At 37.1% G+C, this 27,960-nt stretch overlaps 3 protein-coding genes and 1 long non-coding RNA gene across 11 annotated transcripts in view; 2 read left to right on the top strand and 2 right to left on the bottom strand.

Moving 5' to 3' along the window:
• kibra (WW and C2 domain containing protein kibra) overlaps positions 1-20,698 on the bottom strand; it is a 42,683-nt gene extending 21,985 nt beyond the window's left edge. The window contains exons 1-4 of one of the 3 annotated variants that reach the window (XM_033330807.2): positions 19,453-20,698; positions 18,818-18,958; positions 7,791-7,900; positions 7,227-7,321 (exon numbers count right to left, since the gene is read on the bottom strand). In XM_033330807.2, coding sequence (XP_033186698.2) covers positions 7,227-7,321; positions 7,791-7,900; positions 18,818-18,945 — 333 coding nt within the window. In that variant the 5' untranslated portion in view covers positions 18,946-18,958; positions 19,453-20,698. Of the gene's footprint in view, positions 1-7,226; positions 7,322-7,790; positions 7,901-18,817; positions 19,047-19,452 lie in introns of all 3 variants that reach the window. The other 2 variants (XM_033330805.2, XM_033330809.2) reach the window with 2 other exon arrangements.
• LOC143303445 (uncharacterized) lies at positions 13,653-15,239 on the top strand. 2 transcript variants are annotated; one of them, XR_013059771.1, is made up of 4 exons: positions 13,672-13,860; positions 13,991-14,188; positions 14,273-14,451; positions 14,586-15,239. It is a non-coding gene; the product is annotated as an uncharacterized LOC143303445 (long non-coding RNA). The 2 variants fall into 2 exon arrangements; XR_013059770.1 differs by having other exon boundaries at positions 13,653-13,860; positions 14,273-15,239.
• Positions 20,699-20,853: 155 nt separating the features above from the next.
• LOC117155157 (protein FAM114A2) lies at positions 20,854-24,404 on the top strand. Of its 2 annotated transcripts, none has more exons than XM_033330813.2 (5): positions 20,854-20,943; positions 21,747-22,790; positions 23,132-23,727; positions 23,809-24,120; positions 24,197-24,404. In XM_033330813.2, exons 2-5 carry the CDS (start codon positions 21,752-21,754, stop codon positions 24,269-24,271), a joined length of 2,022 nt encoding a protein of 673 aa, XP_033186704.1. In that variant the 5' UTR covers positions 20,854-20,943; positions 21,747-21,751; the 3' UTR covers positions 24,272-24,404. The 2 variants fall into 2 exon arrangements, with proteins under 2 accessions (XP_033186704.1, XP_076479493.1); XM_076623378.1 differs by having other exon boundaries at positions 20,929-20,943; positions 21,496-22,790.
• A 122-nt stretch (positions 24,405-24,526) lies between these two features.
• On the bottom strand, positions 24,527-27,787 carry Nup58 (nuclear pore complex protein Nup58). 4 transcript variants are annotated; one of them, XM_033330819.2, is made up of 8 exons: positions 27,597-27,786; positions 27,115-27,464; positions 26,836-27,040; positions 26,386-26,759; positions 26,099-26,323; positions 25,933-26,007; positions 25,611-25,643; positions 24,974-25,112 (listed from the first exon to the last, which is right to left on the bottom strand). In XM_033330819.2, the coding sequence occupies exons 1-7, from the start codon at positions 27,659-27,661 to the stop codon at positions 25,633-25,635; spliced, it is 1,305 nt and encodes a 434-aa protein (XP_033186710.1). In that variant the 5' UTR covers positions 27,662-27,786; the 3' UTR covers positions 24,974-25,112; positions 25,611-25,632. The 4 variants fall into 4 exon arrangements, with proteins under 4 accessions (XP_033186706.1, XP_033186705.1, XP_033186710.1 ...); XM_033330815.2 differs by lacking the exon at positions 25,611-25,643 and having other exon boundaries at positions 24,527-25,112; positions 27,115-27,419; positions 27,597-27,787; XM_033330814.2 differs by lacking the exon at positions 25,611-25,643 and having other exon boundaries at positions 24,527-25,112; positions 27,597-27,787.
• Positions 27,788-27,960: the final 173 nt, after the last annotated feature.

Consider the following 27,960-nt stretch of genomic DNA (forward strand, 5'->3'; position numbering starts at 1 on the left):
GTAAGCACGTACACATACTTGGTTCGTTTGTCCTCGACGAACTTGAACTTGACGGGCATATGATATGTACGCGTTTTGAAACAAAAAGCACGCGACAGTCGCATACGAGTATAATGGGGAAAGGCTAAAAATGCGAATGGCGAGCCACGTCGATCGCTATGTAACGATAATATTCTGCGTTCCTCGGCCATCCTATTTCTTTCGCGCGCTCGTGCGAAAGAGCGAACGGTATAGTCGATTCGCAGCACCGCGGGGCATCATCCAGAGTATCGAAGGACAGTAGCACATCTGCTCGTGCGCACGATCGTACACCCTCGGGAGTCCTCGTAGCTCTTCGTGAATCCATTCGTGGACCGCCTGGGGGCCCTACGAGCGTAACACCGGTAGCCACTACGCCAAAAGGGTCGCATTCGCGCGGGAATAGAGAGAAAAAAAGAGAAAGACAGAGGGGACACAGCCGGAGAAGGACGGAACGAAAGAAGCAGCCGAGGACGGAATATCCAGGGCCGAGGCCCGAGAGAGGACAGGCTCGAAGACTTGGGGGAACTGGCATCTTTTCTTCAAGATGCATTCAAACTTGGGAGAAGAGTACGCCTTAGCGATGGGATCAATATCCTCGCGTACTCTTTCCACACCATCCTACACCATTCATCGTACCGTTTATTTCTCTTTTCATTCCATCGTCCTATCGATGTGTTACTGGGAATTCAACTACAATTATATATATATATATATATATACACGATATGGGCTGTTTTTTTAAACTCAATTAAAACAATACGTTTTACCATCTCTATATATACTTAAAACTTACTTTGGTCCGAAATCGAAGCTACTATTATTTAATCAACGATTTAAAGAAACCAAAAAAATCATTCGATCTACGGCAACGGCGCTTGGACAACAACGCTGAACTTTTTTCCCTGTTTATGCATAGACGCATTTCCTATATTTACACGCCGTCTAGATGCAACGTAGAGCAAAATTAGCTCCGCGTTTAACGCGTTAAAAATACCACATTCCACGAGCAACATTACCAAACAATCGATCGACGCTTCTCAGCGAAGCAACCACATGCGCGAATCCTAACCTTTATCAAACGACGCAAGCTTGGCGCCGAAAAGCTCGAAAACTATGTAAGACGACTAACTATAATAAGTTAACCCCATCGCTAGCAATGCCTTTCGTCTTTCTTTGACCGTTTCTCTCTTTTCCGCTATGGTGCCACGCATCCAGTCTCTCTTTCTCGCTACTTGCCGCTACCTTGCACGCCGGGACCCAGCGGAGAAACGATGGAATAAGAAGACAGCGTCGGTGGAAGAGAGATAGAGCAAAACGTAGAAGAGAGAAGAGGAAGTCACTGGCAGGGGCCAGTATATAGAGACACGGAGCCACGAGGGGGAAGCAGGGTGGGGGCGGAGAGTGGTGGAAAGGTGTGGAGGGGAACAGGGTTCGAACGGACGGGAGACATTCCAATCTCTCATGGCAAGCTTGCCTGCTTTGCTTCGCTCGCTTGTCTGCTTGCCCACTTGCCAAGATACCGTCGTCCTAAAGCCGGCCCACGCTACATCGAATGGCACACGGACATCGTAACCGTGTAATCTCGCGACGCGATCGTTATAGTCGATTTTGCGGGGATAGTAAACGAGTACGAGCGTCCCCACGGATACACAGCCTCGATACATATACATACAGATAGGGTTATTAGCAGCGCATTATGAAAAAAGCTCGGCCTCGAGTGCAGAAGAAACTCGGTGACACGCGTTCGAATACCATTGCCGAATATTGGCGAGATCGATTACGTAACGTGATACTAATGCGAACGCTGCCGAATTTTTATACATTCGTTGGAAATTGAAACAAAATCCACGCAAGAGTACAGAGAATGTACAAAATGAAGTACTCGTTATAATAATTAGTGGGTGAAACAGCCTCTGCCGATGTTCGTTTCTTTGATCGAACGAATTGCTGCAATAAGGAGGTAACTCCGCTATCCAGTAATTTGAGTAATCTTACATAAATGGAAACACAAAATCGACCAATATATCAGACCTGTCTCCTTATTGCCGCGAACTCTTCGATTGTGCTCACCTCGTTCTATTTAACGAATATTCTGCTACCAGATACACGTAAAGGTCGTGTTTCCTTCGCGCGTTCACGCGTAAGAAGGTATTTTGAAGCGGCGATTGCGACGATTTCGAAGCTAATCTGAAAGAAGCGGCATTCAGAATTTGGCCCCACTGGCTACACCGATGACGATGTCAATGACTGCGATTTCAGTCTCTGAAACCGTTATGACGCATATATGTACATATAAAAGGACGTCTTCGGCGAAACGCGCCTGTGTACGTATATATGTACGTGGCAAGCACTATTTCGAGCGTGAAGGTACACAGCGTACATATGTATATTTTACGTATTTCGGTATCCGATACACTTTCCTCGGCAGACACGTTCATATCGCTAGGTAGAGCCAACGTCGCTTCGGACTAGACGTTACACCTGTCGGAACGTTTTAAATTAACGGCCAGACTGTGCTGGCTGTTCCTATTTGCCAAGAGTCGCGATATACCTATTTCTTCTTTCGTTTGTATCGCGGGCAAGAATGATTGGGACTGGTCAGTGATGAGAACTGTTACGAGAGAGCTCGATCGTATCGAGCCGCGCTTGGCGATAGATTTCGACGTAATTATGTAATAAACTAATACGTCGCTTTCGCGTGATCTTTATGCAACAATCATACGCAAAACGATGCTCTCGTATATGCACGTATAAAAATCACAGGAGAAAAATATAATTTATTATATTCTTCCTATTTTACAGATTTAAAATTATTTACCAATTTAACATTCAATATATCGTCTCGATCAATTTTGAACGATTAGGAAAATAGATAAAGCCATCCTATGGAATTTGAGTATCGAACATTGTAATCTTTTTGAAGTTTGAGGATCACTGTGCCCCCCCCCCATCGTTTAGGCTGCCCTACATTCCTTCGTATAGAGAAGTTTGCCAGGCTTGGGGGTATTTTGGTTGCTTTTTACAACGCTAACAACTAATAAACAAAGTGTGAAACGCCACACCCTTGTTCTTCGTTTTCGTCTTATTCCGTATCGTAGAAGCGCCCCTTAAATTCTCTGCCATTTGTTGCCGAACACCCTGTATAATTTAAAGCATCGAGAGATCTGCAACTTCCTCCGGCGGTGTCATAATCGGTTTTGTATCTGTCCGCGCGAGACGATGCGACGAGCGGTACGAGGGAACCGAGCGAGCAAAAATAAATGGCAATTAAAATTCCACTCGCATCTCGCTGCCTCGTAGAGAGTCGTGAGGCATCGTAGAGGCAGGAGTAAGGGAGCCAGAGTACGCTGGCAAGCGGGAGCGAGCGAGAAAAACTGAGAGAAAAAGGAAAATACTGGAAACGCGGAGAACCGACAAAGACGATAGAATTCCCATTGCTGGCGAACGAGAAAGAGACGACCCCAGTTTCATAATCTTATAGATCCCATCGAAAATCTGAACGATCTTCGATTCATCACAGCCTATTCTGACTTTCCTTTTTTCAATACGATGGTATTCACGATGGTATTCGAACACTTTTTACTACATTTATTTATTTATTTGTATTTTATATAGACGGTTATGTAAAATTTGTCAGGATATTGGAATAAATGTAACAGGCGATGATACGACTAACTAAGTGTACGTGGAATTAATTAAGAAACTGAAAGGATTAAAAGGAAACGTAACGAGGGGGGGAAAAAAGCTTGAAAATTTCGTTTACAGGATCTACAATGAGTGAAAGTAACGAAGAAGTACGTATACGTAAGAACGTATTACTTGTGAAAAAGTTTATATCTATGTAGATGACCCGAGAAATTCAAACAACCGAATCTGATGCATAGTCATACGGAAAAAAGTTCGTAATTTTGAAAGTCTCTCGGTAAAAGAAACATCCATTTGTTGATCGAGTTTAGGATGGCTTTTAGACCAGGCAACCTACTCGGCTAATTAATAATTGAGTACCGTGAAGTATAACACTGACCCAGTTGGATCGATGAATTATTAAAATGAATAAGCGAATAGAATTATCACGGTCTATCCCACTTATTTCTGCTGTCTGTTCTGCTTCTGACTTTTTGATGTATAACGTCCTCTTTGGCTTGCATTCGTTTTTCACTTAAACTTCGCTAGATACTGCGTTACTTTGATCATTTAATAAAGCAAGATTTTTTTCTGGTTCGTGATTCATAATAAACAGAGAAACGAGCAGCATAGAGAAACAGCGAACAATTTAACGTTTCTATCGTTCGGTAAATTAAAAAACCGATCGTATAACCTTCCAATAACAAATAAGCTCGTCGCAACCAAGGTCAATCTTCGTCTTCGCCAATTCCTCCTCTCTATGAAACTTTCGAAATTCCTCAAGATTGCGTCATGGCGCCTCGTCATCGGTGTTCCTTGGTCTCATTGCCATTGAGACATGAAAACAATCGTTAGCCACGCACAACACTATCGGACGTGGTTTGCAAAAATCGTACGAACGATTAAATTAGTATAACAAAGAAAACTTGCTTTACACGATTCCAATGTTTTGTACGTTTTACAGAGATTTTACGTTTTACGTTTGCAATTCGATGACCGACGGTAATCGTATTTAAAAACTTCCAAAAGAAGAGAGAAAGGGAAAACATTAGACTCTTCTTTAAAAATGGAGAAAAAATAAAAAGGCGAGACAAGCCGTTGTTTAGTCTGCGGGACGAACTTCTCTCACCCCGCGGATTACGCGTTCTAAGACTGTCGTCGAGAAGTCTCCAGACAATCACGAAACTAGAATCGAGCCACGAGCCAATCTTGAAAATCGACGATGACATCAGGCGTGCAGTATTTCGACCGAAATAAATATACCGTACATCGACATTCTGCCACTTCCTGTCGCGTTCCACGCGAAAAGTCGCGTTCCTTCGCTTCCGGCGACGTACGAAATTCGCGAAGGAATATTATCGAAAGAAGATTGGCAGACAGACGAACGTGAAATATCCTTGGCAATAGCGGATATTTATTTCTGATTGAAATTGGAAAGGAATCGCGGAGCGCCAGACTAACGCGAAATATTCGCGTAGGCAGCGGGAATTTCGCACAGTTGGCATTTATACTTTCGGAAATTCACGTTCCGCGAATACGCGACGCTACATCGACGTAACGTATTGCCGAAATCGTTTCACGAGAAAATTTCTTACGACGAATCGAAGGTAAATCGCATATACGCGCCGTCAGACGTGCCAACTATTATAATTTCTTCTTGGCGAAGATACCAGCTATTCGCAGATCTCCACGCGTTGCCTCTCGCATTTATATAGAAAAACATTTTTAATAAGATAAAAAGAAGAGATAAGAAGCAACGAGATAGCTGGATTAAAATTAAGGAAAACAGGCAAAAGATGAACAACGTATTTTCCTTGTTTCCTTCACTTTGAAAGTTATCTATGACAAATATAAAAGATCGTATTGAAATTCCATATTAACACCTTAATGAACAAATTTTCTCATGGTAAATGATCGAATTTCTTTTACCGTAACAAGCGATTAATACCGATGACGAGCCTAATATACAGGATGGTTAGTAACTGGTGGTAAAGCGCAAAGGGGGTGATTCTAGGCGAAAAAATAAGTCGAAAATATAGAATACAAATTTTTCGTCCGAGGCTTTGTTTTCGAGAAAATCGATTTTAAACTTTCGCTCGGTACGCGTGCGGTACGTTATACCGGATCTCAAAGTCGATTTTCTCGAAAACGAAGCCTCGAACGAAAAATTGTTATTCTATATTTTCGACTTCTTTTTTCGCCTAGAATCACCCCCCTTTCCGCTTGTACCACCAATTATATAAACCACCCTGTATACGTAAGCAATCGATCGATAAAATTCATAGACCGATGTTTAATGAAATACCGAACGAGCGAGATGAAAGAGGAAAGGAACATTACGAGACGCCAACTAAAAATGAGAAACGAGCTTTCGTTCGATTTCAACGCTGAGTATGCGTTAACTAATTACTCGCTTGCTTTACAGTGACACAATGAAAGTCCAGGAGACGTAAACTCATCGTAAAAGACTCGCTTTTCGAATGATGTAACCGCGAAGCGCGTAAGAGAGCGGACAAGCGTATCCCCGGACTGCAGACTCGTCGAGAGGGGAAAACTAGTTAATCCGGTGTTAATCGTCCGATCCGGCGACAAATATGAATACAAACGGGCGAAGGGGAGCGGCTAGTGACCGGAAGTAACATGATTTCTCACGAAATAACTTCCTGTCTACAGCTCCCACCGTCCCTCGTTTAAAAGTTCATCGGTCCCTCGCTGCTTATAATCCCAACTAACGGAGGTTCATCGGCACCGAGGGTGCACAGGAGGAGAAATATCTGTTTGCCTTTGCGCTATCCACTGTTCAATGTCACTGTCATGGTAATTTTTCATCTGGCTAGGAGAAAAATTCAATAGCAACGCGTGTACAGTATCGTGAAAGAGTTTTCATCTTGAGAATTAATATTTAACGACGAACGAGAATCTTCGCGAAAGTCAAACAAACTCGAGTAAAATTAGATTTAAAGCAAATGTTTCGGTGTTGTAGTTTCGCCTGGTTTATTGTCGTGAAATTTTTTAAATAGTTTCTTGCTTTTCCATGTGTTACAGTGGTCTCGAGAAATGAAGAATTACGTATATCAACGTTTTGCTTGTGCTTTCTCTCTTTCGTACAGCGTCATATAACTGTCACACTGTAACATATTTTCCGTACCAGTTCAACTTTTCAGACTACCAAAGTATATGTAACTGATAATAGGAAAATACAGTGGAAGTAAACGAGGCTGTAACGAATTACCGCGACGAATAATCAAACTCCATGCAACATTAGTCGTATCTTTTTCTAGATTAATGAAAATAGAATAATTCTTTGCCTAAGAGTTCTAGGTGAAACTAAAATAACAATTTGAATATAAAATAATAATTTCGTTTGATCGTGTCGTTTCTCAAATAGGTAGCAATTTTCCTCGAATATACGATACAACTTGCTAAAGTATCAGGTTTTAAAGCGTAATTAGTTGGACGGTTGACGCATAAACTTGTACTATAAAACACGAATCGACGTTCCTCGTTAAAAGCCCCTTTCGTATGGACGATTCGCGTGCTTCAACGCGACGAAAATAATTAAAAGGACACTGGAGACTTACCTCGAGTACGTCCTGTGCGGTCTGAAGGTATTCTCGAAGCATGGCCTCCTGAATGGCTCGCCATTCTTGCCTTGGATCCTCCAGTTGCGTGGTTTCTGAAACGATCGAAAAACAAACAGATAAATTAGATACACCTTAAGACTATAGATCTTTGTTTCACGTGTCTTTCAATCGTTTGCACGCGTTGTAAATGTCGGTCGTGCAACGCTTCGGCCAAGATATCTCATTAAGGCCCAACGGGTTGCATTAAGGCGACATTCCATTTGCAATTTTTTCCAATCAACTGACATTATCGAACTGTGTTTTTTCAAGACTATAACTATGAGAGAAAATTGAAAGGAGCCGCTTAATACGTTTCTCGTGGTAATTCTTCTCAGTTTCCAACAATTCATCGCGCGTTTTCTACAACGCGTTTCATACGACGAAAGGTTAGGACCTAACCCCAACCTAACCTCAATCTTACGTCGCATCGTCATCCGGGGAACGTTTAGCGAAAATGACGTTTAAAAAATACTCATCGCGCAAGAAATGTGCCGGCTATTTAGATAAATACGGGATACTCACGATTAACGTGGTTAATGTAGTATGCGCCCACATGCTTGTCGTAAGCTTCTTCCCATCCAAGTGGAAGCTCGTTCCCAATACAGTCTGCGAATGTTTGTGGTTTTGTAAATCTGTAAACGGAAAGGAAACGAACGGTTAATTCGTATCAACGTATCAAAATTACGAGAAATCTAGTTTCCTTTCTTTCTTCCAAGTCGATTTGAATTTGCTAATCTTCTAAGAAAAATATTAATTACGTACAGAGTGATATACAGGGTGATTGGTGATACTGGTGGTACAAGCGGGAAAGAGGGTGATTCTAGGCGAAAAAAGAAGTCGAAAATATAGAATACAAATTTTTCGTTCGAGGCTTCGTTTTCGAGAAAATCGACTTTGAATTTTGGCTCGGTACGCGTGCACTTTATCGCGTCTCGTTGTAACGGATCTCACTGTAGATCGTTGTCTCGATGGAAAAGTTAAAAAAAAAAAAAGAAATTAAAAAAAAATTTTTTATTCTATATTTTCAACCTCCCCCCCCCTTCCGCTTGTACCACCAGTTACCAACCACCCTGTATAGCTATGTGATATATTATATGGTAGATGTTAAATATTAAAGGTATTTTCCACATGGAATATTCTAGTCGTTGCGTTCATTTCACGATGTTACGGCCCAAAAATAATTCCTGCAATCAGTTTGCGTCAGTAGCGGTTAATTGACGTCAGAAATTTGTCAAAGCGATTTTGCCTTTAAACTTTATTGTACTCCCTGATATACCTAGAAACAGTTGCCAAAATGTAGCAGAATCGTTATTTAAAGCGCCATCCAAATGCAACAGCAAGAATAATCTAATCTAATAATCATTTGCAAGAATATGTGTATTGTTATTTTTGGAAGATGTACATTTATTTTTATGCAACTTGGACAAACGATAGTCCTTGTAGAATCCTTGTATCGTTCGATTAAACGGTTGTAATTGTTTTCGTATTTTAATGGCAACGAGATCAAGAAACACCGACGACAAGGCTATGACGTAATCCGAAAAGATTTCGAAGGTTCCGAGAGGAATTCGCCAAAAACGAAAATCAACCTTGGTTCAAGAAGTTTACTTAACACGGAGCAATCGTATAAATCGGCTTTTCGATTCTAAATACCAGGGACATTACGTTCTCTGTAATAAAAATTGTCCATTTCGTTTTTCAAATCTAATTTTTTCGTTTCTGTAATTTTTGTCGCGCGAGCAAAGTTCAACACAGAGAAAAGCGTTTAAACAGCGAAACGCTCGAGAGATACTCGACTAGCGATTACATTAGCGATGTTTCAACTAAAAAAAAAAAAAGTTTTAAGAGATTATCTTGAAAAATACATGCGCTGAAAGAAATAAATGGTCGGTCAGCTGGAGATGGAAGAATTTTATCGATAGAAAAATAACGATACACGTATCTAACAACAACGGTAATGACTGTACAAGCGAAAGAGCTAATTCGACCTAATTCGATAATAATTTCATTTCTTATATACGCGTGCGCGCAACAAAGAGATCATATCTTGCATACAAAATAACCTGACCTCTGCAGGCCAGCGACCAACTCGACTTTATCGTGACGAAAGTGAAATGGAATCGGCAATCGGCATAGAAGAAGAATGCCAATACCACGGAGTAAACAGTACAACGAAGAAAGCAGAAAAACGAGGAGCGAGAAATTCTTTTTTTATCGCAAGTTGCACCTGTTGTGATCGCTCGTTATTTAGGCGAATTAATTGCTTCACGAGTGGGTAAATAATAATAGCGGATCACTATCGCCACGGCGCGATATCTTATCTACGATACTAAACTATAAGGCTAAAAGCGCAAAAATTACATCGATAGGATTCTTGGAACGATCGATGCGACGGCATATGCGTCAGCGTAACGAAAGCGTTAATAAAAATAAAAAAGATCCAATGCAAAAAGCTTCTTAACAACTGGCCGGAGGAAGCAGCACTTGAAAACTTGTAGCACGCTGAACGAGTAACGACATCCTGTGCGAGGCACGATCGGGCATAGTAAATGTTCGAAAATGTTGGCGGACGTTATGGAATTTCAGCGACAATTCCTTAATTCCTTTTCCGCCGCGTGATTCACGTTTTTAATGTGCCCTTGGCCTTACCGCGGCGCTGTCCTATAATACGAAGGAGGAAGCAGGAGAAGGAGGGTCAAGAACGTACATCATGACGGAGGAATAACGTGGACAAGAGAGAAGGGGGCAGCTGAAGAGGCAGGGGGAGAGGAGGGGAGGGCGACATTGGAGGCGACGAGGCAGGAACAGCGACCGGAGGAGGTGGAGGAAGCGAGACTATGGGACAGACAAATCGAGTAATAAAAATTGCATAAACGCACGTTCCATATCGATAGAATCGCGCTATACCATGGTTAAATCGATTTGACATAGCGCGAGTTTCTGCTCGCGAGTTTGTACAATAGGTTGTCCAACGAGTTCCTTACCATTTGTTATTCTGCTATTCCGATCGATATTTGAAATATAGTCGAGCGAGAGTCAATAGCGAGCACACGTACACCTCGAAGCTTATTCAGAGATCGTTGCGAGTACGTTGCATAAATTGAAAATCGATTTTTGTACGGCGTATACTCGCGCTTACGGCTCTCGTATAGTGGAATATGAAAGAAAACGTAAAAATGCGTGTAATACTGGAAATTCTATAGAACTATGTTCAACGAATGGAAAAAAGCTCCGCTTAACTTCCACGACTATCGATTTGCATAAATATCTAGCAACAGCATTGATAACTTAATCCTAACGATACATAATATTACAATAAAACGAACAGACACGTTCAACAGATTGCTGAAAGTCAATGGAATTTTTTCCAAACGCGATAGTAAGTTGTCTTTCTTTCTTTCAGCGGTACAGAGGATAGAAAAAATGAATTCATTAGCTGCGACAATATGGTATTGTTATATCGGAACAATGCGTTACTAACGCCACGCTATCAGCACACACCGCTCGTTAAGACTTTCAAAGGCTGCTTTTACGATACGTTCGGTCGACTTCGCTTCTACCGCCAGTCTTCTTCCATGAAGGAAGCTGAGAAGCGATGTTTACCGACGGAAACTAACAACAGAACGGCACGGCAACGACAGGAAGCACGCAGCAACCTATTACCGTCGCGTTTGTCTCGGTTATGCTAGATGTGTTAGAAACAAACACATGGGACAGAGTGGCGAACGCGTGGTATCGCTACAGATTGTGTAATTCGATTCTTCGATTCTTTAAAATCGTATGAAACGAAAATAGGTCTAAAGAAAGAAGATCGCTTTGTTTCGAAGCATTGTCGATACGAGGTAAGACGTTTTTCTTTTTTTTTTTTTTTAAAAAAACTAACAAATCTATTCACTGTTAAAACTAGACCGTAAATATTTTTCTGCGGATTTGAATGCAATTTTAGCATTCGTACTACAGATTGGGTTTCTCGTTACTCTTATTACGTGGATAAACAACTCCAAGTTTCTTATCTAACTTTTTCATGGCGTTAATTGTCGACTAATCCTCTTGCGACTGTCGCGTATAATTTCTACGCATTTTTCTCACCCTTATGCAATCTAATCTTGCACTAATATAATTTGAGCTAATTATCATCGTTTTATAGAATAGCAGATTAATAGACGTTCTAATATTTGCGAACTTTGACTAAAATAGAATTATTCTGGGAACCTTCTCTCGTCATTACGCCCAGTATCTCGTATCTGGTTTCGTGGTCTGTTCCGAAGAAACGAAAGCCGTCACGACAAAGACCGTTTTTCTTTTTCCTCGGTTCTGGTTGATCGCAACAGTAACAACACCCGTGGAACGTAATGTTAACGTTTAAAAATACATTGGCGTACACGTGAATGAGATTGTATAATCTACCGGCGCATACCTGCATCGTACACCGAGGAACAATGGGCCCGGAACACGACAGATTATAGCTATAAAGTAATCTCGTTTGGTGTGTCGATGGGCGAGCGCGGAAGCACACCCACGCGTCCCTGCTCGCGCTTTTCACCAACGCCATAAACCCTATTTTAACAACCGTGTAAAAATCGTATCGCGTTAAACACCAACGGAAGATTCGAAATTCTAATCGTTTCTCTCGTTGGAATCCGACTACGGTGTTACGTTATATCGTAGCTACGAAATGCATTTCAAGAATAGTTTATGTCGCTCTATGGTATTACGTTTTTATACGCTCCGATGGAATATACGTTCACGACAGATACGTATATACCATTGATTTCACTTTAATTTATACCAATTTGTGTCGCCTATCTTTTTTCTCTTACCCTGTTTTTTTTTTTTTTTTTTTTTTTTTTTAATGGTAGAATCGTAATACATATTTATTTAATTACGGTTATTTAAAATTGCCAAGAGTTTACGTACTCTAAACAGTATAGAGGATATTTTAGACATATTCATATTATACTAAAATATTACGAACGATTAACGTTAATTAGTAACGATTAATTAATAATATTAAATACTAGAACATTGTTATAGAATAGTAATCGCAGAAACATATACGATTACCGTACGATGTTAGGATGGAAAGGGAAACTACCAAGCGTTAAAAGTAAAAATCTAGGAAGAGTACTCGGAGGATGATTTGCATGGAATTATTCATTCTAAAGTTAATGTTACTTCTGGATTCGATTCTTCAGCGTGTAACTCTTTAACGCGCGTAGCCACACCTAACTTGCAAATTCCTGCATTCCTATGCCTTCTGTCTGACACTCGATACGCTCGCTGTCAGCAGATTATTAGAGATCTAATGGTACTAGAAAGTTTCGTTTGATATCGGTAGTGTCGAATAATTCGTGCGTTTTAGCCAACTATCTCGCGCGATGAATTTCAATGAAATCGATTGCGTAAATTAGGAACGCAGCTTTTCCAACGTTCCTACGACCAGTTGTGTATGCAGCTACATTGTACCTTTCTAAATTTTATCGTCTTCTTATTCATCGTTTTATAAAAATGTTCGAGATTATGTAAATCGATTGCGTTAATTACGTAAATCGAATAAAATACAGACAGGTGAAATGTCGATCGTTAACGTTTAATATAAGAATGATCGACATTCGTGAATTCTAAAGAAATTCTATTTCCTCGTGATTATAAAATAAAATACAAAATATGGTTGTGAATGTAAAATGAAATAAACGAGTATATTTTTAAATTATCACGCATATCTTCCTCTATTCTTTAGACTTAACTAACCAATAAATTTTCATTTATTTTGAACGCTATTAAATCCGATAAAAAAAGTAGATAATTCAATATAATAGAAGAGACGTTACCACCGTTCTTACCGATTATAATAACTATTCTTTATTGATAAATGAAAGATGAGAAATATCTCGTTAATGGCCTCTAACGGTGAAATGTAAGATGATAACGGATAAGAGCAATTATCTTACCACGGTATTAGAAAATAAATAAAATTGTCGTAGATGAGAAAGAAAATTGTCGAAACATCGAACTGGATGTCTTAATGTAACTCAATATCCTTAACAAGGTCGACCGTCGCGCCAATCTTATTAATATTTTACTTTCAGTTTGATAACAATTAATTCTCGCAATATATTATATCGTACTCGAGAACCTTTTTCCGGCGATGTCATTTAAATCATGTACCTTCAAAATTCGATGGTCTGTTAAATTCGTTTTATTCTATTCGTTGTAAGAAATTTGGCAACGTGGGTCACCCATGGTCGCCGTAGCAATTAACGCGTTAAGGGTTGCTACGCTTGAAAGCAGGTGTGACTATTTATTTCGCGACTAGGTGAGACACACGGCCCTGAATGTAACGTCAACCGCGAGCAAACAAGCATCTATGCGTGGGCATACAAATCGTGTAGGTGTTCCTCTTCGACTACCAAGCTTTGACCCAAGGGCACTAGCTGTGCATTATGGAACGCGTGCACGTCGCCGATATCGCTCGCGTTTTCGCATTTTTGCCTGTTCACGGCGTGAAGTTCGTTCGATCGATTCATAAGTGGACATCGCATATTTATGAGTGTCATATTTCTATAAAGATAAATAAAAAAGTAGGATTTAGGTAGACAATCTCTTTGCCTGCTAGATATCGTACTAAATAAGTATATAACGTGCTTGGAATATTTTATATATTTTTAAATTCGTGTACGTATTTAAAAATTCAATTTTCAATCACTTGAACTTTCTCGCAGGACTGAACTAATATTGTTAGTAAATATTTACGAGTTGTTGCATGCCGTATTTACACGTGTAGAAACTGAACACGATATAATTAAAATTAATTAGAAATAAATGTAGTTGATTCTTAAGTCCATGGTTTGAAGAGTTTCTGACTAAGAAATGGTCTAGTTAACGGATTAATGCGTATTTTCATAAATATTGAAATTTGTGTGCGTATTTTACACTCTGGTTTTGCTTCCCTAATGTAACCTAACCTCCAAAAGTCCAATAAATCTTTCACATATCTTTTTCAGAGTTAAGCAACGTTGTAAGGCCACTACAATGGAGAATGCCAAATAATACTGACACGATTAATCGCATGATTGATAAAAATATGAGGAAACGAATTCAAAGTATTTAATTGTAACGAATAACGAGATTATCGAAAGTATTTGAAGAATTGTGACGACAATTACAATGAACGATGAATGTTGTACGCTTGTCATAAATATTAAAACCTGTGCGCGTATTGTACACTAGTTTTCTTCTTCTAACTAAAATTTTACTTTCCTAACCTAACCTCAAAATGTCTGCGTAATAATCTAAGGAATTTTTCACATATCTCAGATTCCAACGACGTTGAAAACTTACTACAATAGGGAATACCAGCACAGTTAATCATACGGTCATGGAAATATGCAGGCTCGAATTCAAGGTATTTAATTGCAATGGGCAACGAGGATATTCCACGATCGGTCACGTACAGGCCGGTTAAGCGTATAAATCGTGATTGCGAATGATAGCTGAAAATATTTCTAACGACATAATGACTGTTTGCGTTGATGGAGAGACGGTCGGGTTGCCGAGTCGTTTTGAAACGTGTTCGAGCGTAAAAATTCCAAGAAGAAAATAATGGTACTCAGCTTACAGGAATCTCCGTTTGCCTTCGTTCTCTGTACGTGGATGTGTCACGGCCTAGGAATGTCTCGAATTTCCAAGTTTGGGAACACTCCTGCCTCGTAATTCGTGCCATGGCTTTGGTCACGCACATGTATACGCAATATCACGCTGCCCGTATATCCCTTTAACGTTATTCCTTCGCGCCAAAAAATTCGCAAATTACATTGCAAATATTTTGGTCGAATTCAATCCCATCCTGATTAAAACCACGAATAATTCATTTGCGGCACTACAAGCTTATTAATTCGTTAATCGAGGCATTTCTTAACTAAGAACCTCTATGTATAATCACAGAAGTGAAAAGTATTATAATAAACACAAATTAATTCCACTTAGATCGATTTTACTCTTTGCGAGTGTAAATATGATATAGCTTCTTAAAGCTTTATTTATACGAAAAAAAAGAAAGGTAAATTTAATCGCGAAATACATCTAAAACAATTTTTATTACCATTAATACTAACAAAAAATTTCGTTGAATTAAAAGTGGTCGGAATTAAATCGACAACGAACTAATAATAAGATAAAAAAATTGCTAAAAGACATTTTTTTTTTTAATAAAAGATCGAGGTCACTTTCACTTTCTTAAACAGCACTATAAGATTTTTTCACTATTCGTATTAAAAATTCATTATTAAAGATGATGACTTCATTCTCAGATAATTAATTTTTAAATAATCACGAAACAAATGTTAGCACCCGAAAACAATATTTTCTTTCCTTAATCGCTTGTTCAATATTAATTTCATAATTGAAAGTCAGTTGTTCATTTTTCCTTACTAAAACAATAATTATATAGTCAATAGCATCATATTTAGTTACAATACTGATTGATTTACAAATGAAGAAATACCAGATGGAAATCGTACGATTTCTATCTTGACTTCGAGCAAATGGATAACTGTCGTGATTACGTAAGCAAGTTTATGAATGAAAAATATACATTACTAAAATAAATAATCAAATAATCAGATTAAAATAGATTCATTAGCTAAATTATAAAAATAATTTCAAGTCTACAGAAAATAAAACAATTTTCTTCATAATATCCTAACCTCGTATTTGATGATAGTTTACAAACTACATGTGTATTAATATCCAACGAATAATAGTTGAATATAAACGATTAAATATCGACAAACTACTACATGCTTATTGATCAATTACTTAGGAAAACCAAGACGTATCTAGAAGCAACACGAATGACTATCTTTGAAAGTTGACAGCATATCGATATTTTCTTAAGTCACAATTGCATAATGCAGCCGAGAAACAACCGTTCTCTCTTTCCTTTTCACGGGCATTCTTGCAGCCTACGTACGAGGAAATAATTCACGTCCAACATGTTTCAAATGAACCGAATAACAAAAATCGTACATCCAGAAATCGAATTTGAAAAATGAATTCGAAAAGAAGCCAACCATGAATCTATAAACAGTTGCGTATCGATCGTAAATTTACGAAACGATGTTATAAGAACTCGGACCGAAAGAATGCAAGAAAGAAAAAAAATGGTGGAGGCACATTGGCGCGCATGCGCGCGCTCGTGAGAGCGAAAGAATTTTCCTAAACACAGATGTCGAGCAGATGCCACGCGTTGCAGTGCGTGAGGAACGCACAGTGGGAAAACCGGGCGAAACGAAACGCGTGCGAATTCGATTTGAGTTTCCAAAAAAGAAACAGATGACGAGAGGCGGCGAGAGGAGCTTAGTGGATTCGGGGAACGAAATTTCGAGATTTCGAGGAACGCGAAAGTCGCCGGCACACGGAATAACCGTACACCGGGCTCTGCTCTGTTGTTCGCGTGCCAAATGTGCAAACAAAAACAGCAGCAAACACGGGTCGACTGTAATCTGCGTTCGAATTGCTGGACGATAACTCGAGTGAAAAACAAGTATCAATTATACATACGTCAGTGATATCACAAAATATCATTGAAATATTTCAACTTTTATTTTGTATACACGCATAGTTATTAACATTGCAGAAATTTTTGTGATTGTTCAATATCTTTTGGATTTGTTAAATGAACAAAAATTTGATACTTGTAGAACTTCTTTTTATAAGTATAATACGCGTATTGTATGAAACATTTTAATTAAAACATTAACACTGTAGTGAAACCAGACTATCATAACTATATTGATAAAATTTGAAACAAATCTGAAAATGTAAACTAGAAGTTATAGGATATTTATCCAAACATATACTTACTGAAAAATTAGTGTATAATGTAAGTAACCATTTTAAACGTATCATACGTATTATGATGATCTTGCTAAATATTGAGACTTATTAATATAATGGATAACCGATTGCTTAAATATTTTTATCCTATCTGTAAAATCTGTACTTACAATAGATTTCTTGTAGCTTCTCAGTAAGTTAATATAATCGTGACAGTAGTGTCTAATTACAGTGCTAATGAAATTTCAAAACATTTTAGATAAGAGTGTTTTATAGAAAATGTTCAAATACTTTCGTGAACTACTACATATATATACAGAATATATGATACAATGATATGAGTAATATATTGCGAATTAGTGTTTCTTTTCTCGAAACAAGAAAGGAAAATCGAACGAAAGGACTGCATGTAACGAGATCGATGTCTTAATGGCGACATCAAAATCGGAAGAGTAATACCCTTGTACCAAGGTCTATTTTTAGGTACCGGTCAGTTGCATGTACGTTATATACCGGTTAGCCCCGTAAGATGGTTCACTTACACCACGTTCCACGGGTACGCGTATACACATTAATCTAGGCAACGTGGACACGTGGAACACGGTGTCCATGTAAGCCAGTTTTATAACGAGATTTTAGTCTTTTGCTCGATAACGAGCGCCATTCACTGGATCCATCGCGAGACTAGCACTTGCTTCGTTTGATCTTTTGGCGAATCAAAAAAAATATTCTGTACGATTTCACGCATTAAGAATGCAGATACTGAACATTTCTCAGTCGAATGGGTAATAATTTCTGCTTTTGAAAAATTACTTCACTTGAAAATTAATCTAACTATGTAGATTATTATTATTACTATTCACATACAGTGTTGTATCAAGTGATTGTTAATATTTGATCATTAACTTATTCTAATCTAAAAAATTAGCATTTGTAATTTATGCGTATTTGTAAATTCTTCAGTGTTTAATTTATAGATTATGAACGGCACATATTCATATGTAGTTGAAACATTAAAAGCGTAATAATTGACGAATACCTAAACTTATTGATTTTATCTTCACTATAGAAAATGAATAAATATATATATATATATATAAATATTAGTGTATAACATTTAAGTAATAATAAAATAAGAGAAAACAAAATGGTTAATATGTATCAGATTTGAGATAAAAAAACTCGACGTTTCTACAGGCAACAATTGCGACTGGTTAAAACGCAGTGAAATTGTGACTTTTCTATCAGAAAGTTCAAATGAATAGTAGTTTTATTTTCGCGTGCGACCGTGGTCACCAGATTTCTCGAGTTTTTCATCGACAGCGCGGCGGCCCTGGCGACTGGAATGCGGGCGCGGCGAGTCCTCGGTGTATGAATATACGCATACACGTAGTAGATACACACGCTCGGGAAGCTTAAGGGGCGCTCACACGAGGGCAATGTAACGTCAGAAATATTTCGCGTTCCCGCTTGTGTGTATGTGTCTATGACGAATCTGCTCACTATACACACACACGTTTATTATCACAAATAAGTACAAAACGTCTCGTTCATCCGTGTCCATAAATTCACGGAAAGAAAGAGGAAAAAATCGAATGCGATCTTTAAATGAAATAAGGTTCGCGCATAGAGATCGCACGCAATTTCATATATACTCGCTGTTTTAGCACGTGTACGCGTGCATACAAACATATACATAGAAAATGGCGTACCTGTCTCTAGGATCGATCCACGTTGTTTTTCTTGTGTTGTGATCGATGAAATACACTTTTCCATCAAAGTCTTGCGCGACGTCCCACCCTTCCGGAAGCGGTATCTCCCCATTCCGTCTCCTTGGCATATTTCACTGCGCTCTAAATCCATCCAAAACTCTCTATCACCGACCAGTCGACAGGCACATATCTGTGCGCGCGAGCACACACTCCCCGTGCCACATACACGCTGTATTGATGAAAGAGAAAGAAAGACAGTCGATGTAAGAGAGACAAAGAGGGAACATTCGAGTTGGTAAAGAGAAGGCACGCAATAGTAATACACACCGATATACAGTGGAATGGAGATAGAAAGGATGTGTTGCATGCCACTGAATGCACACACGTGCGCGTGTATACATACACACATACATACATCTCTATATACGCGCACGTATACATACTCTGTCGAAAGGAAAGAGAAAAAAAGAAGCGAGGGAAAAAGAAATAGGGAAGGAAAAGAGTGTGAGAGAGAAAGATAGAAACATCACGTGCATATGTATACATATATGTAGATTTCATGTAGTATATATAATGTACACACACGTTCTCGCTCTCTCTTTCTCCCTCGCGCGCTACTCCGCCATCATGAATACCTCATTATCATGAGCGGAGTGACGTCAGAGTCCCCGCCTTCAGATTCCTCTCGAGCGGAATTCCACCGTTAACATAGCTGGCCGTCGAAGAAAAGTCCACTGTTGGTATCTTGCCTTGAGACGGTACTGTGGTCCTACATTTGTACAAGATCGCCAGTATAAATGCCCGTTACATTATCGTAACACTTATATTTCTTTTAATCCCGCACTCGTCACTTTGCAATATATCGACGAATGAAATATACCAGATAGCACACAGCCTTTAGATTTGCTTTCTTCACATCACCAACCGTAAACCGAATTTGGCAGAGAAAAAATATGAAAAACCACTTTCACCCTTCCTTTGCCGTCTCACTCTGTCGTTCACTTTTATTTGCACTCTTATCCTTTTGTTTATCAGGCCCTTGGTTTTACCACGTATCACGTGCGATGTTCTTTTTACACCATCCTTTAATTCCTACTTACTGTTCTTACACGATTTTATCATTTGTTTTACACCATCGGGAAAAGCAGGAACACTTAAAAAAATATTCGGGAAATCGGGCCGGTAATCGAACAGAGAACACTTCTCCGGCTAACGTCGTTCAGATGCACGTTTCATTGATGAAATTTCCGAAGAAAATTGGCGAATTGTTCAAACGCGTAACAACCACGTCGTTCTCATTTTGGAGCAGCAGGAACGACGACGAGTTTCTCGGAGCAGAGACGGGGCAGCATCTGCGTCTGCGACCCGCTTTAAGAAGTGCACGCTAATGCCGGTACTATCGAGTACATTTCACCGTGTGCTCCCTTTTCTTTCTCTCACTAAACTTCGTGCTCGTCGTCCGCGAAAGACAGCGCGGAATCAACGCGACGTTCCCTTCGAGGAATGTCAGAATTCGCCTCGCGTTTCTCCCCCACGCGTTTTATTTCATTCCGTCTTTTTACTTACACGGAACGAAACTGCCAGGAACACTGTTACGGTTACCGCAAGACACTTTTGCTCCGTTCATGGATCGAATTGAACATGGCCTCGGCGAAGATTCTACACTCTGTCAAGTCCGTTGTTTCAAGTGGCAAGAATACGCGCAAACTACTCTTTCGTTTCGTACGATACTACAACCTCGCGCCAACTACAAGCATGTTGAGTGTTTGAAACATGCCACTGGACGTTCATACCGTGTGCGCTTGGCAATGCTTCTCACTCACTCTCTCTTCCTCTTCGCCTCAACGCGTACACCGATGAGAACCGAACGTAATCCCCTCCCAGCCTTTGGTATTCTCCTTCTTTCTCTCTCTTTCTCTCGAATCGTCTCCCACTACTAGGCCGAAAGCTCTCGTGTCTCTGACCGCTGTGCACGAACGACGACGGGAACAGACGAACGCGATGCCCTTTCCACAGTTTCGCATATTTTCCGTTATGTTGCATCGGCGGCACCACCGTACGACTCTCATGGAAACGCAGGTGCACTCAAGACCGTTGAACATCCGGGACGAATGAATAAACTGATGGTAATCCGTTGCTGCCCCTTCGAGAATGTCTCATAAGCCACTGTGGTATTCGCATGTATTGCTTCTTCTTTCTTTTTTTTTTTCTCCGCGCTGTTATTTCGCTTGATGCGTGGCTTCCAAATGTTATCGATATTCGATCGAGTAATTTAGTCTTCTACTTGCGTCATTTATCGTTATTCACTCCTATCATTTTGCTTGAAATTAACTTATTAGCCTCAATCCAAATATTTCTCATGTCACATTTTTACTGTTCTGTATAAGTATTAACATTTGTTTTTTTCTTTATTATTTTGATAATAAATACATTTTTGTCCACAATGTGAAAATATATGTTTTTAGCATAATCTCCTTCATTCTTTTTAATCTGAAAATAAATATTTGATTCTATTTAAAAATATACATTCGATTTGCAAAATTTCTACGTAAAGCTCATGTCACTTTAGTAAAAGAAATTATATCCATGTCGCATTGAAATCCAGTGGTTTAGAATTTAGAATAATTCTCGCATGCACGACTTTTTTAATCTATACATTTACTATAAATTTGATGAAGTGTGTGAATTCTTACTGCCTCGGCAAGACACGTGACATGTGTATAATTATGTATGTATATACGTGGTGGATAGTGCGGATATGTGAACGTATGGAGGTTTCCTGAACGTGGCGACATTTTTAACCCAAATTTCCTACACGTTACGAGAAACTGAATGTGCAATTGTAACGTAAACCGATCGTATCGACATTCGAACATAATTCGTAAATTGTTTCTAATAAATAAGAAGTAATTTAGTGTTTTGTACAAAGTTAATATGGCAACATCTGAGAGCGATGACTTTGAAAGCGCTGACGAGGAGATGAACCATGATATACCAACAAAAAGTTCTCAAATGCAACAGTGGAATTTACCAAACACGATAGATTCGGAATCTGATGACGATACGGAATATGTGCCTCGACAACCGTATACAAATGTAAATTTCGGTAAAAGTAAAGAAAAATATTGGCCGACAATGGATACGTCAACTAATGAAACAAGAGCTGATAAAGATATCAGTACTAAAGATACACATAATTATAAGAAGCACGAGCAACCAATTATCAATGTTGACGAAACTTGTGAAAAAAATGATGAAAACATTTCAACTATCGATTCACAGAAAGTAGAATGTGCACAGATCAACACTGGTGACAAAGACTTGAAAGTGGAAAGTAATAATGAAAACATAGAGTTAAGAAAAAATAAAGTAGAAGTATTCCCTGAAAAAGATGTTAATATGGACTTACATTCTGATTTGATAGATCAGTTGAATAAAAAAGGAAAGATTCAATACAAAGGAAAGAAATTACGTGGAAAAAAATTAGAAACAAAGGTTATGCCAAGTAGTAACCTTCTGACTGATATAGATAACATAGATACACATATTAATGAAAGGGATATACTGATGACAGGAGAAGATGTGCTTAGTAAATATTCTATGGAAGATGAGATAACAGAATCTGATATGCCAGAAGAATTGAAATCTGATAAAACATTCAAAGAAGTATTTAAATCTGAAGGTTGGGAAGGACTTGAAGATCCGATTGAATTACCAGAGGAATTGATTGAGGAGAAATTGCAACCAGTATTAAAAAGATTATCATTAGTTGCCGAAGAAACAAGTAGCTCATCCACAAGTTGGGGTTGGGGTAATTGGGGCGTAAGTTCTTTAATTAATACAGCTAGTGTTGGAGTTTCTACAATAACTAGCCATGTATCACAAGGGCTTACTCTTTTGGAAGAATCAATGGCTTTATCTGATGAACCTAAATCTATTACAAATGAAGAACAAGAAAATCAGACAGACAACGGTAACTTTTATTATATATTTATAAATGATATAGGATGGATATATTTAATGATATAATAGATATATGTAATAGTTAATAGATAGGTAGATGATAGACAATAGATATGTAATATGTAAAATAAGAGTAAAATAAGATTGTGTGTGCGAGTGGATGGATCTGTGTGTAGATGAATAAGTGAGAATGAAAGACAATAGAAAAAATATATAATTGTGAACCAAGTTTCTTTTATAGTCAACAGATTGAAAATAAACTATACCACTACTACTATTTAATGGTATAATTACGGCTAAATTATAAAACTGTTATATTTTTATTTTAGTTAACTTCCAGTTAATTTCCAGATGGTAAAGAGGAACAGACCAAAGAACAATCTTCTTTCGGGTTTGGAAATCTTATATCAAGTGTATCATCAATAACAAAACTGGTTGAATCAACTGGAAGCAAAGTTGTGAGTGGTGGATTAGATACGTTAGAAGCCATTGGTAAAAAGACAATGGAAGTTCTACAAGAAGGTGATCCAGGCTTAAAGAAAAAGAGGACCTTCTTTATAAATGAAACAGATAAGCCTAATTTATCTCAGATTCTACGAGAAGCTAAAGAAAAAGCAGATAGCACAGAAAGAACAATGGAAGAAAGACAGAAAATGAGAAAAGTACATTTTGAAAGTCTCTTTGATGATTATCAAGGACTTGTTCATATAGAAGCATTAGAAATGTTATCGAAACAAAGTAATATTAAAATACAACAGCATTTGAATAGTTTAGATACAAATGAATTAAATTCTGTTGAAAAAATGTTGGAAGAAGTTGAAGAATTATGTGCATTAGATAATGATGATGAATACAATGATGAAACAGATGAAAAAGACTTGAAATATAAATTACAAGAAGCTTGCAGCGATCTTGGAATTAACATTACATATGAAAAGTTACACGAGGTAAATAATTTCTGCCCTAATAATACGAGAGTTTACTACTATCTCTTGAATGGATTATACAAAGTTAAATGTTGATTTTAGGCTTTTCAAGACTCTAAAAATTATACTACTTCACCACATAGTGATCAAGAAACTTTTGAACATGCTATTTCAGTTTTGGCACAATTTACAGCATTTTCTGTAGAAAGGTTTCATAAAACTGCAGAATTACTTTTAATCAAAGAACATCGAAGCACTGTTAATGAAACCGATTCACTAGTTCAGTTAACAAATATTCTGTCTAATCAAATTGAAATATTAGCTAATACTTACTGTAGTGTTTTAAATAAGCTTGCAGAAACTTCAGATAAATCTCATACTATCAAAACTAATATAACAACAATTCTCATGGAGGTAAGAGAATACTATTATGTATTAAATTATAGTATACATGTGTGAAGAAATAAATTTTCATTTTTTTTTTGAATAGGCTTCAAATGCAAGTTCTTACATTCAACATGCCTTCAAATTGTTGATTCCCATCATAGAAGTTGGTGCTATATAACGATGAGTAGAAATATGTTTTTAATACTTGTTCTGCATATATTGTAAAAAAAAACTAATACATTTCAGATAATTAGTGCAAATAACTTTTTCTAATATGTTTCGGGATAAAAAGAAAGTTTCGAACGTTATAAAGAAAGAAGGATAGAAAATAAGAGAAAAATATAAAAAAAAATAACACTTTTTGTACTATATAAATTGTATGGATTTATAATATATTAAAAAAGAAAGAAAAATAAAAGATATCTGTAAAAAATTTCTAGCAACTTTTTAAAACAATTTAATTTAGGTACTCATTTTTTTCAAATGTTCTGCTCACAAGCATTTTACATATACAATTTATGTCATTTCATAATGCTTCACGGACAGTTTTAATTTCTTATATAAATTTATACTTAACTATAAAATTAGTAAAATATACTTTGAATTACAAAAATGCTTCAAGTATATATTTTCTTAAAATATAGTTGTACTATTGTATATATGAAATGCTTATAATTATAGAATTTAATAACAATTTATTTTCTTATAAAACATTCTTGTTTTAAAAAAATAATAACGTTAAATCGAAATATTAATATTAAAATCAAGTAGGATATTTATAATCATATGTTAAAATATTCTTAACAATACGAGAATAAATATAAACTCGATTTAATGTTTTCCTCTTTTATTACCAATAGGAGGTTTCTGAAGTTGAAAACTCGAGTTTGATTCACTCGTTGGTAAAGGCGTAGTAAGATTTGGCGGAGTATTAAAGGTCAAACTTGCTGTTGGTGGTTTCAATGACGAACTTAGAGTAATGTTAGTAGCAGATGGTGTTGGTATTGTATTTCCCCAAACTGTAACAACATATATACTGAATTATTTTGCATCTATTTCTAAGAGACAGATTAATTGACGTGTACAATAGCTAAAGCTGTGTTTCAATGAATTAAGATGTCATTGAAAAGTAACAAAGTAGCAACATTGACATAATTATATACTTTCTTTTAATAAAACTAATATTCAACAGTATCCCTATATATTGTTGTATATTCTTTTAAATATATAATCTAGTTAACGCGGACATTCTTACAAAACCACCAAGAAGCAGAAGCAATTAAAATACATATAAAATACACAGCCATTCCTTAACAAGCGCAGATTTCAACCTCCCTTTACTATGTGATATTTGAAAATGCAAATTAAGAAGAAGAAGAAGAAAACAGAATATCATTTATTTCACTATTATTAAAAATGAATATTCTCGTATATAATTAGTAAATGTTAAGTATAAAAGCTATGCATCCCTTTCCACACTTCACAACACAAACAGAAACTGAAGAAAAATATAGTACCTTATAAACTAAAATAGATTCCTTACTCTTTTCCTGGAAAGACAAAATCAAAATCAAATCATAGAAATAAAAAATTTTAAATCGATCATATTTACAGAATAATTAGTTGCAACAGTCTTTCTATTCATATATGTGAAATTCTACAATACTGAGTAAAGGGCGTTAAATGTTAGTAAATCTACCTCATACTAAATCCACGCAAGACCTGAAGGTAGGAGATATTCATGGGATAGTTGAAACAACGAAAATACGTTGTTTTAGGGACTTTGTTTTCAGCAAAAAATATATTAACATTATAAATTTATATATTAATTTCATTTACCTAATGGATTTCGTGTTTCATAACTTCCTAGTCTGCTGGAATTTAGTGCTGTTGATGAAAGGAAACTTTTATTTCCTATAAAAGTAAAGTACATAACACGTTAATAGTTATATGAAATAAAATAAATACTTGCATATTACAATAAGTTCTAAAAATTATCAATTACCTGGACCAAATGGTGTAGGACCACTCGTAATTTTTCCAATACTACTTCGAGATATTTTTCCATCTGGTTTAATATCTTCAAAAACGTTTGTATTATCTTTTAAAACGTATTTTCTAAAGTTTAAATACTGTTCCTTTTGTTGTTGTACTTTCGAATGTACGCCTTGCAATTTACCAGCAACAGCAACAAGAGACTCGTGAAGTTTACTCATAGCCATCGTCAATTCTAAAAACCAATTGAAAGATATTTTAAAATTTTGAGAAACATTAATACTAATATAAATTTACCTTGTGGAGTTAAAGTCTTTGGAGTCATCATTGTCTGTATATGTTTTTCTGTTGTTTCAATTTGAGATCTAAATAACAGTAAATCATGTTCAAAGCTATCAGCCAATTCCATAAAAAATAATAATGGTGTATTATTTTCATATTGTAATCCTGGTGGGGTATCATGCGTTCTTTGAGCTACTTCAGAACTTTGTAATGCTTTTGCTGTGTCTTGTTTCAACTTATCAGCAGCAGAACGATCTCGTTGAACTGATCCAGCTAATGTTGTTAAAAGTTCCATCAATGATGCTGTATCTTCCGCACATCGATTTAATGGTCTTGCAGAGCCCCTTGCTATATCTGAAGACAATACCTTTTGTTCTTTCACAAACTCTCTATAATTAAGAACATATATTAAATTAATAAATTTTATACAGTTCTAATATAATAGTTCTGCTATATAATAATTACTTGAATTTCTCTATTGTCTGTAATAATTCTGGTGGCCAAATATTTTCTTTAGCAGCAGCTGGATTAGTATTTGTTTGTGAAAATCCTTTATTACTTGATGATATATCTAATCCCCCTAGTCCTTTATTGGTAGTGCTTGTGGTAGTTGTAGTACCACTAGTAGCTAATTTTGATCCTAATAAATTACCACTACCAAAAAGTGATGCTGTAAATACAAAATATTAGAGATAATATTTTGATTATTAATAATATTAAATTACATCTTCAACTATCACATACTTGTCGTAGTAGGTGCACCAAAGGTAACATTTCCAGTTGTAGCTGTAGCAGATGGAGCACCAAATGTCAACGTAGAAGTTGTTGCTGGTGTGCCAAAAGAAAGTCCACCAAATAATGGCGCAGACGTAGTTGGAGCTGGAAATAAACTGCTCGCAGTAGTTGTACTAGTTGTATTTGATCCTAAAAGTAAACCAGTTGATTGTGTCTGTGCAGCAGTTGCAGGTGTACTATTAAATCCAAAATTAAGCCCAGTTGTTGTTGCCGGTGTGGATGGACTTCCAAAGGTTAATGTTGGTGCTGAAGTACTTGAACCAAAAGGTGTACTAGTTACATTAAAACCTGTTGCAGGTCTAGAACACAATAAATTATCAATATTTCAGTATGTGAATTTTAAATATAAATCCCTATGTTTCAATTTCATAATGTGAGGTTAATTAATTTAATTTAAGTTAAGGATACGAAATGTAAAATTGTGTATTTACTTTTGTCCAAATCCAAAACTTGTGTTGCTCGAAGTTGTAGGTGTTCCAAAAGTAAACGTTGACATAGTTGTGGCATGCAATAAATAATAAGACAAATAAACGCCACTAAATGACACACAATGTCTTGTATTTCAAATATTAACAATTAGCACTGAACGCGTTAGACTGTCTTCAACTGACTAACTGGCGAGAATAATTGAAGAGCGCCATCTATAACGTAAAGATGCACGTTTTAAACTTGAATATGTGTAATTCATTTTCGAAATGTATGTACTATGTTATGTATATCTTTGTAGAGATGTGTATTTCTATAAAATATTAAAAATATTCGTGATTGGAAATAAGATTCAAATATAAAGGTATT

The sequence above is a fragment of the Bombus vancouverensis genome, chromosome 12 (assembly GCF_051014615.1).
Source record: "Bombus vancouverensis nearcticus chromosome 12, iyBomVanc1_principal, whole genome shotgun sequence".
Classification (NCBI taxonomy): domain Eukaryota; kingdom Metazoa; phylum Arthropoda; class Insecta; order Hymenoptera; family Apidae; genus Bombus; species Bombus vancouverensis.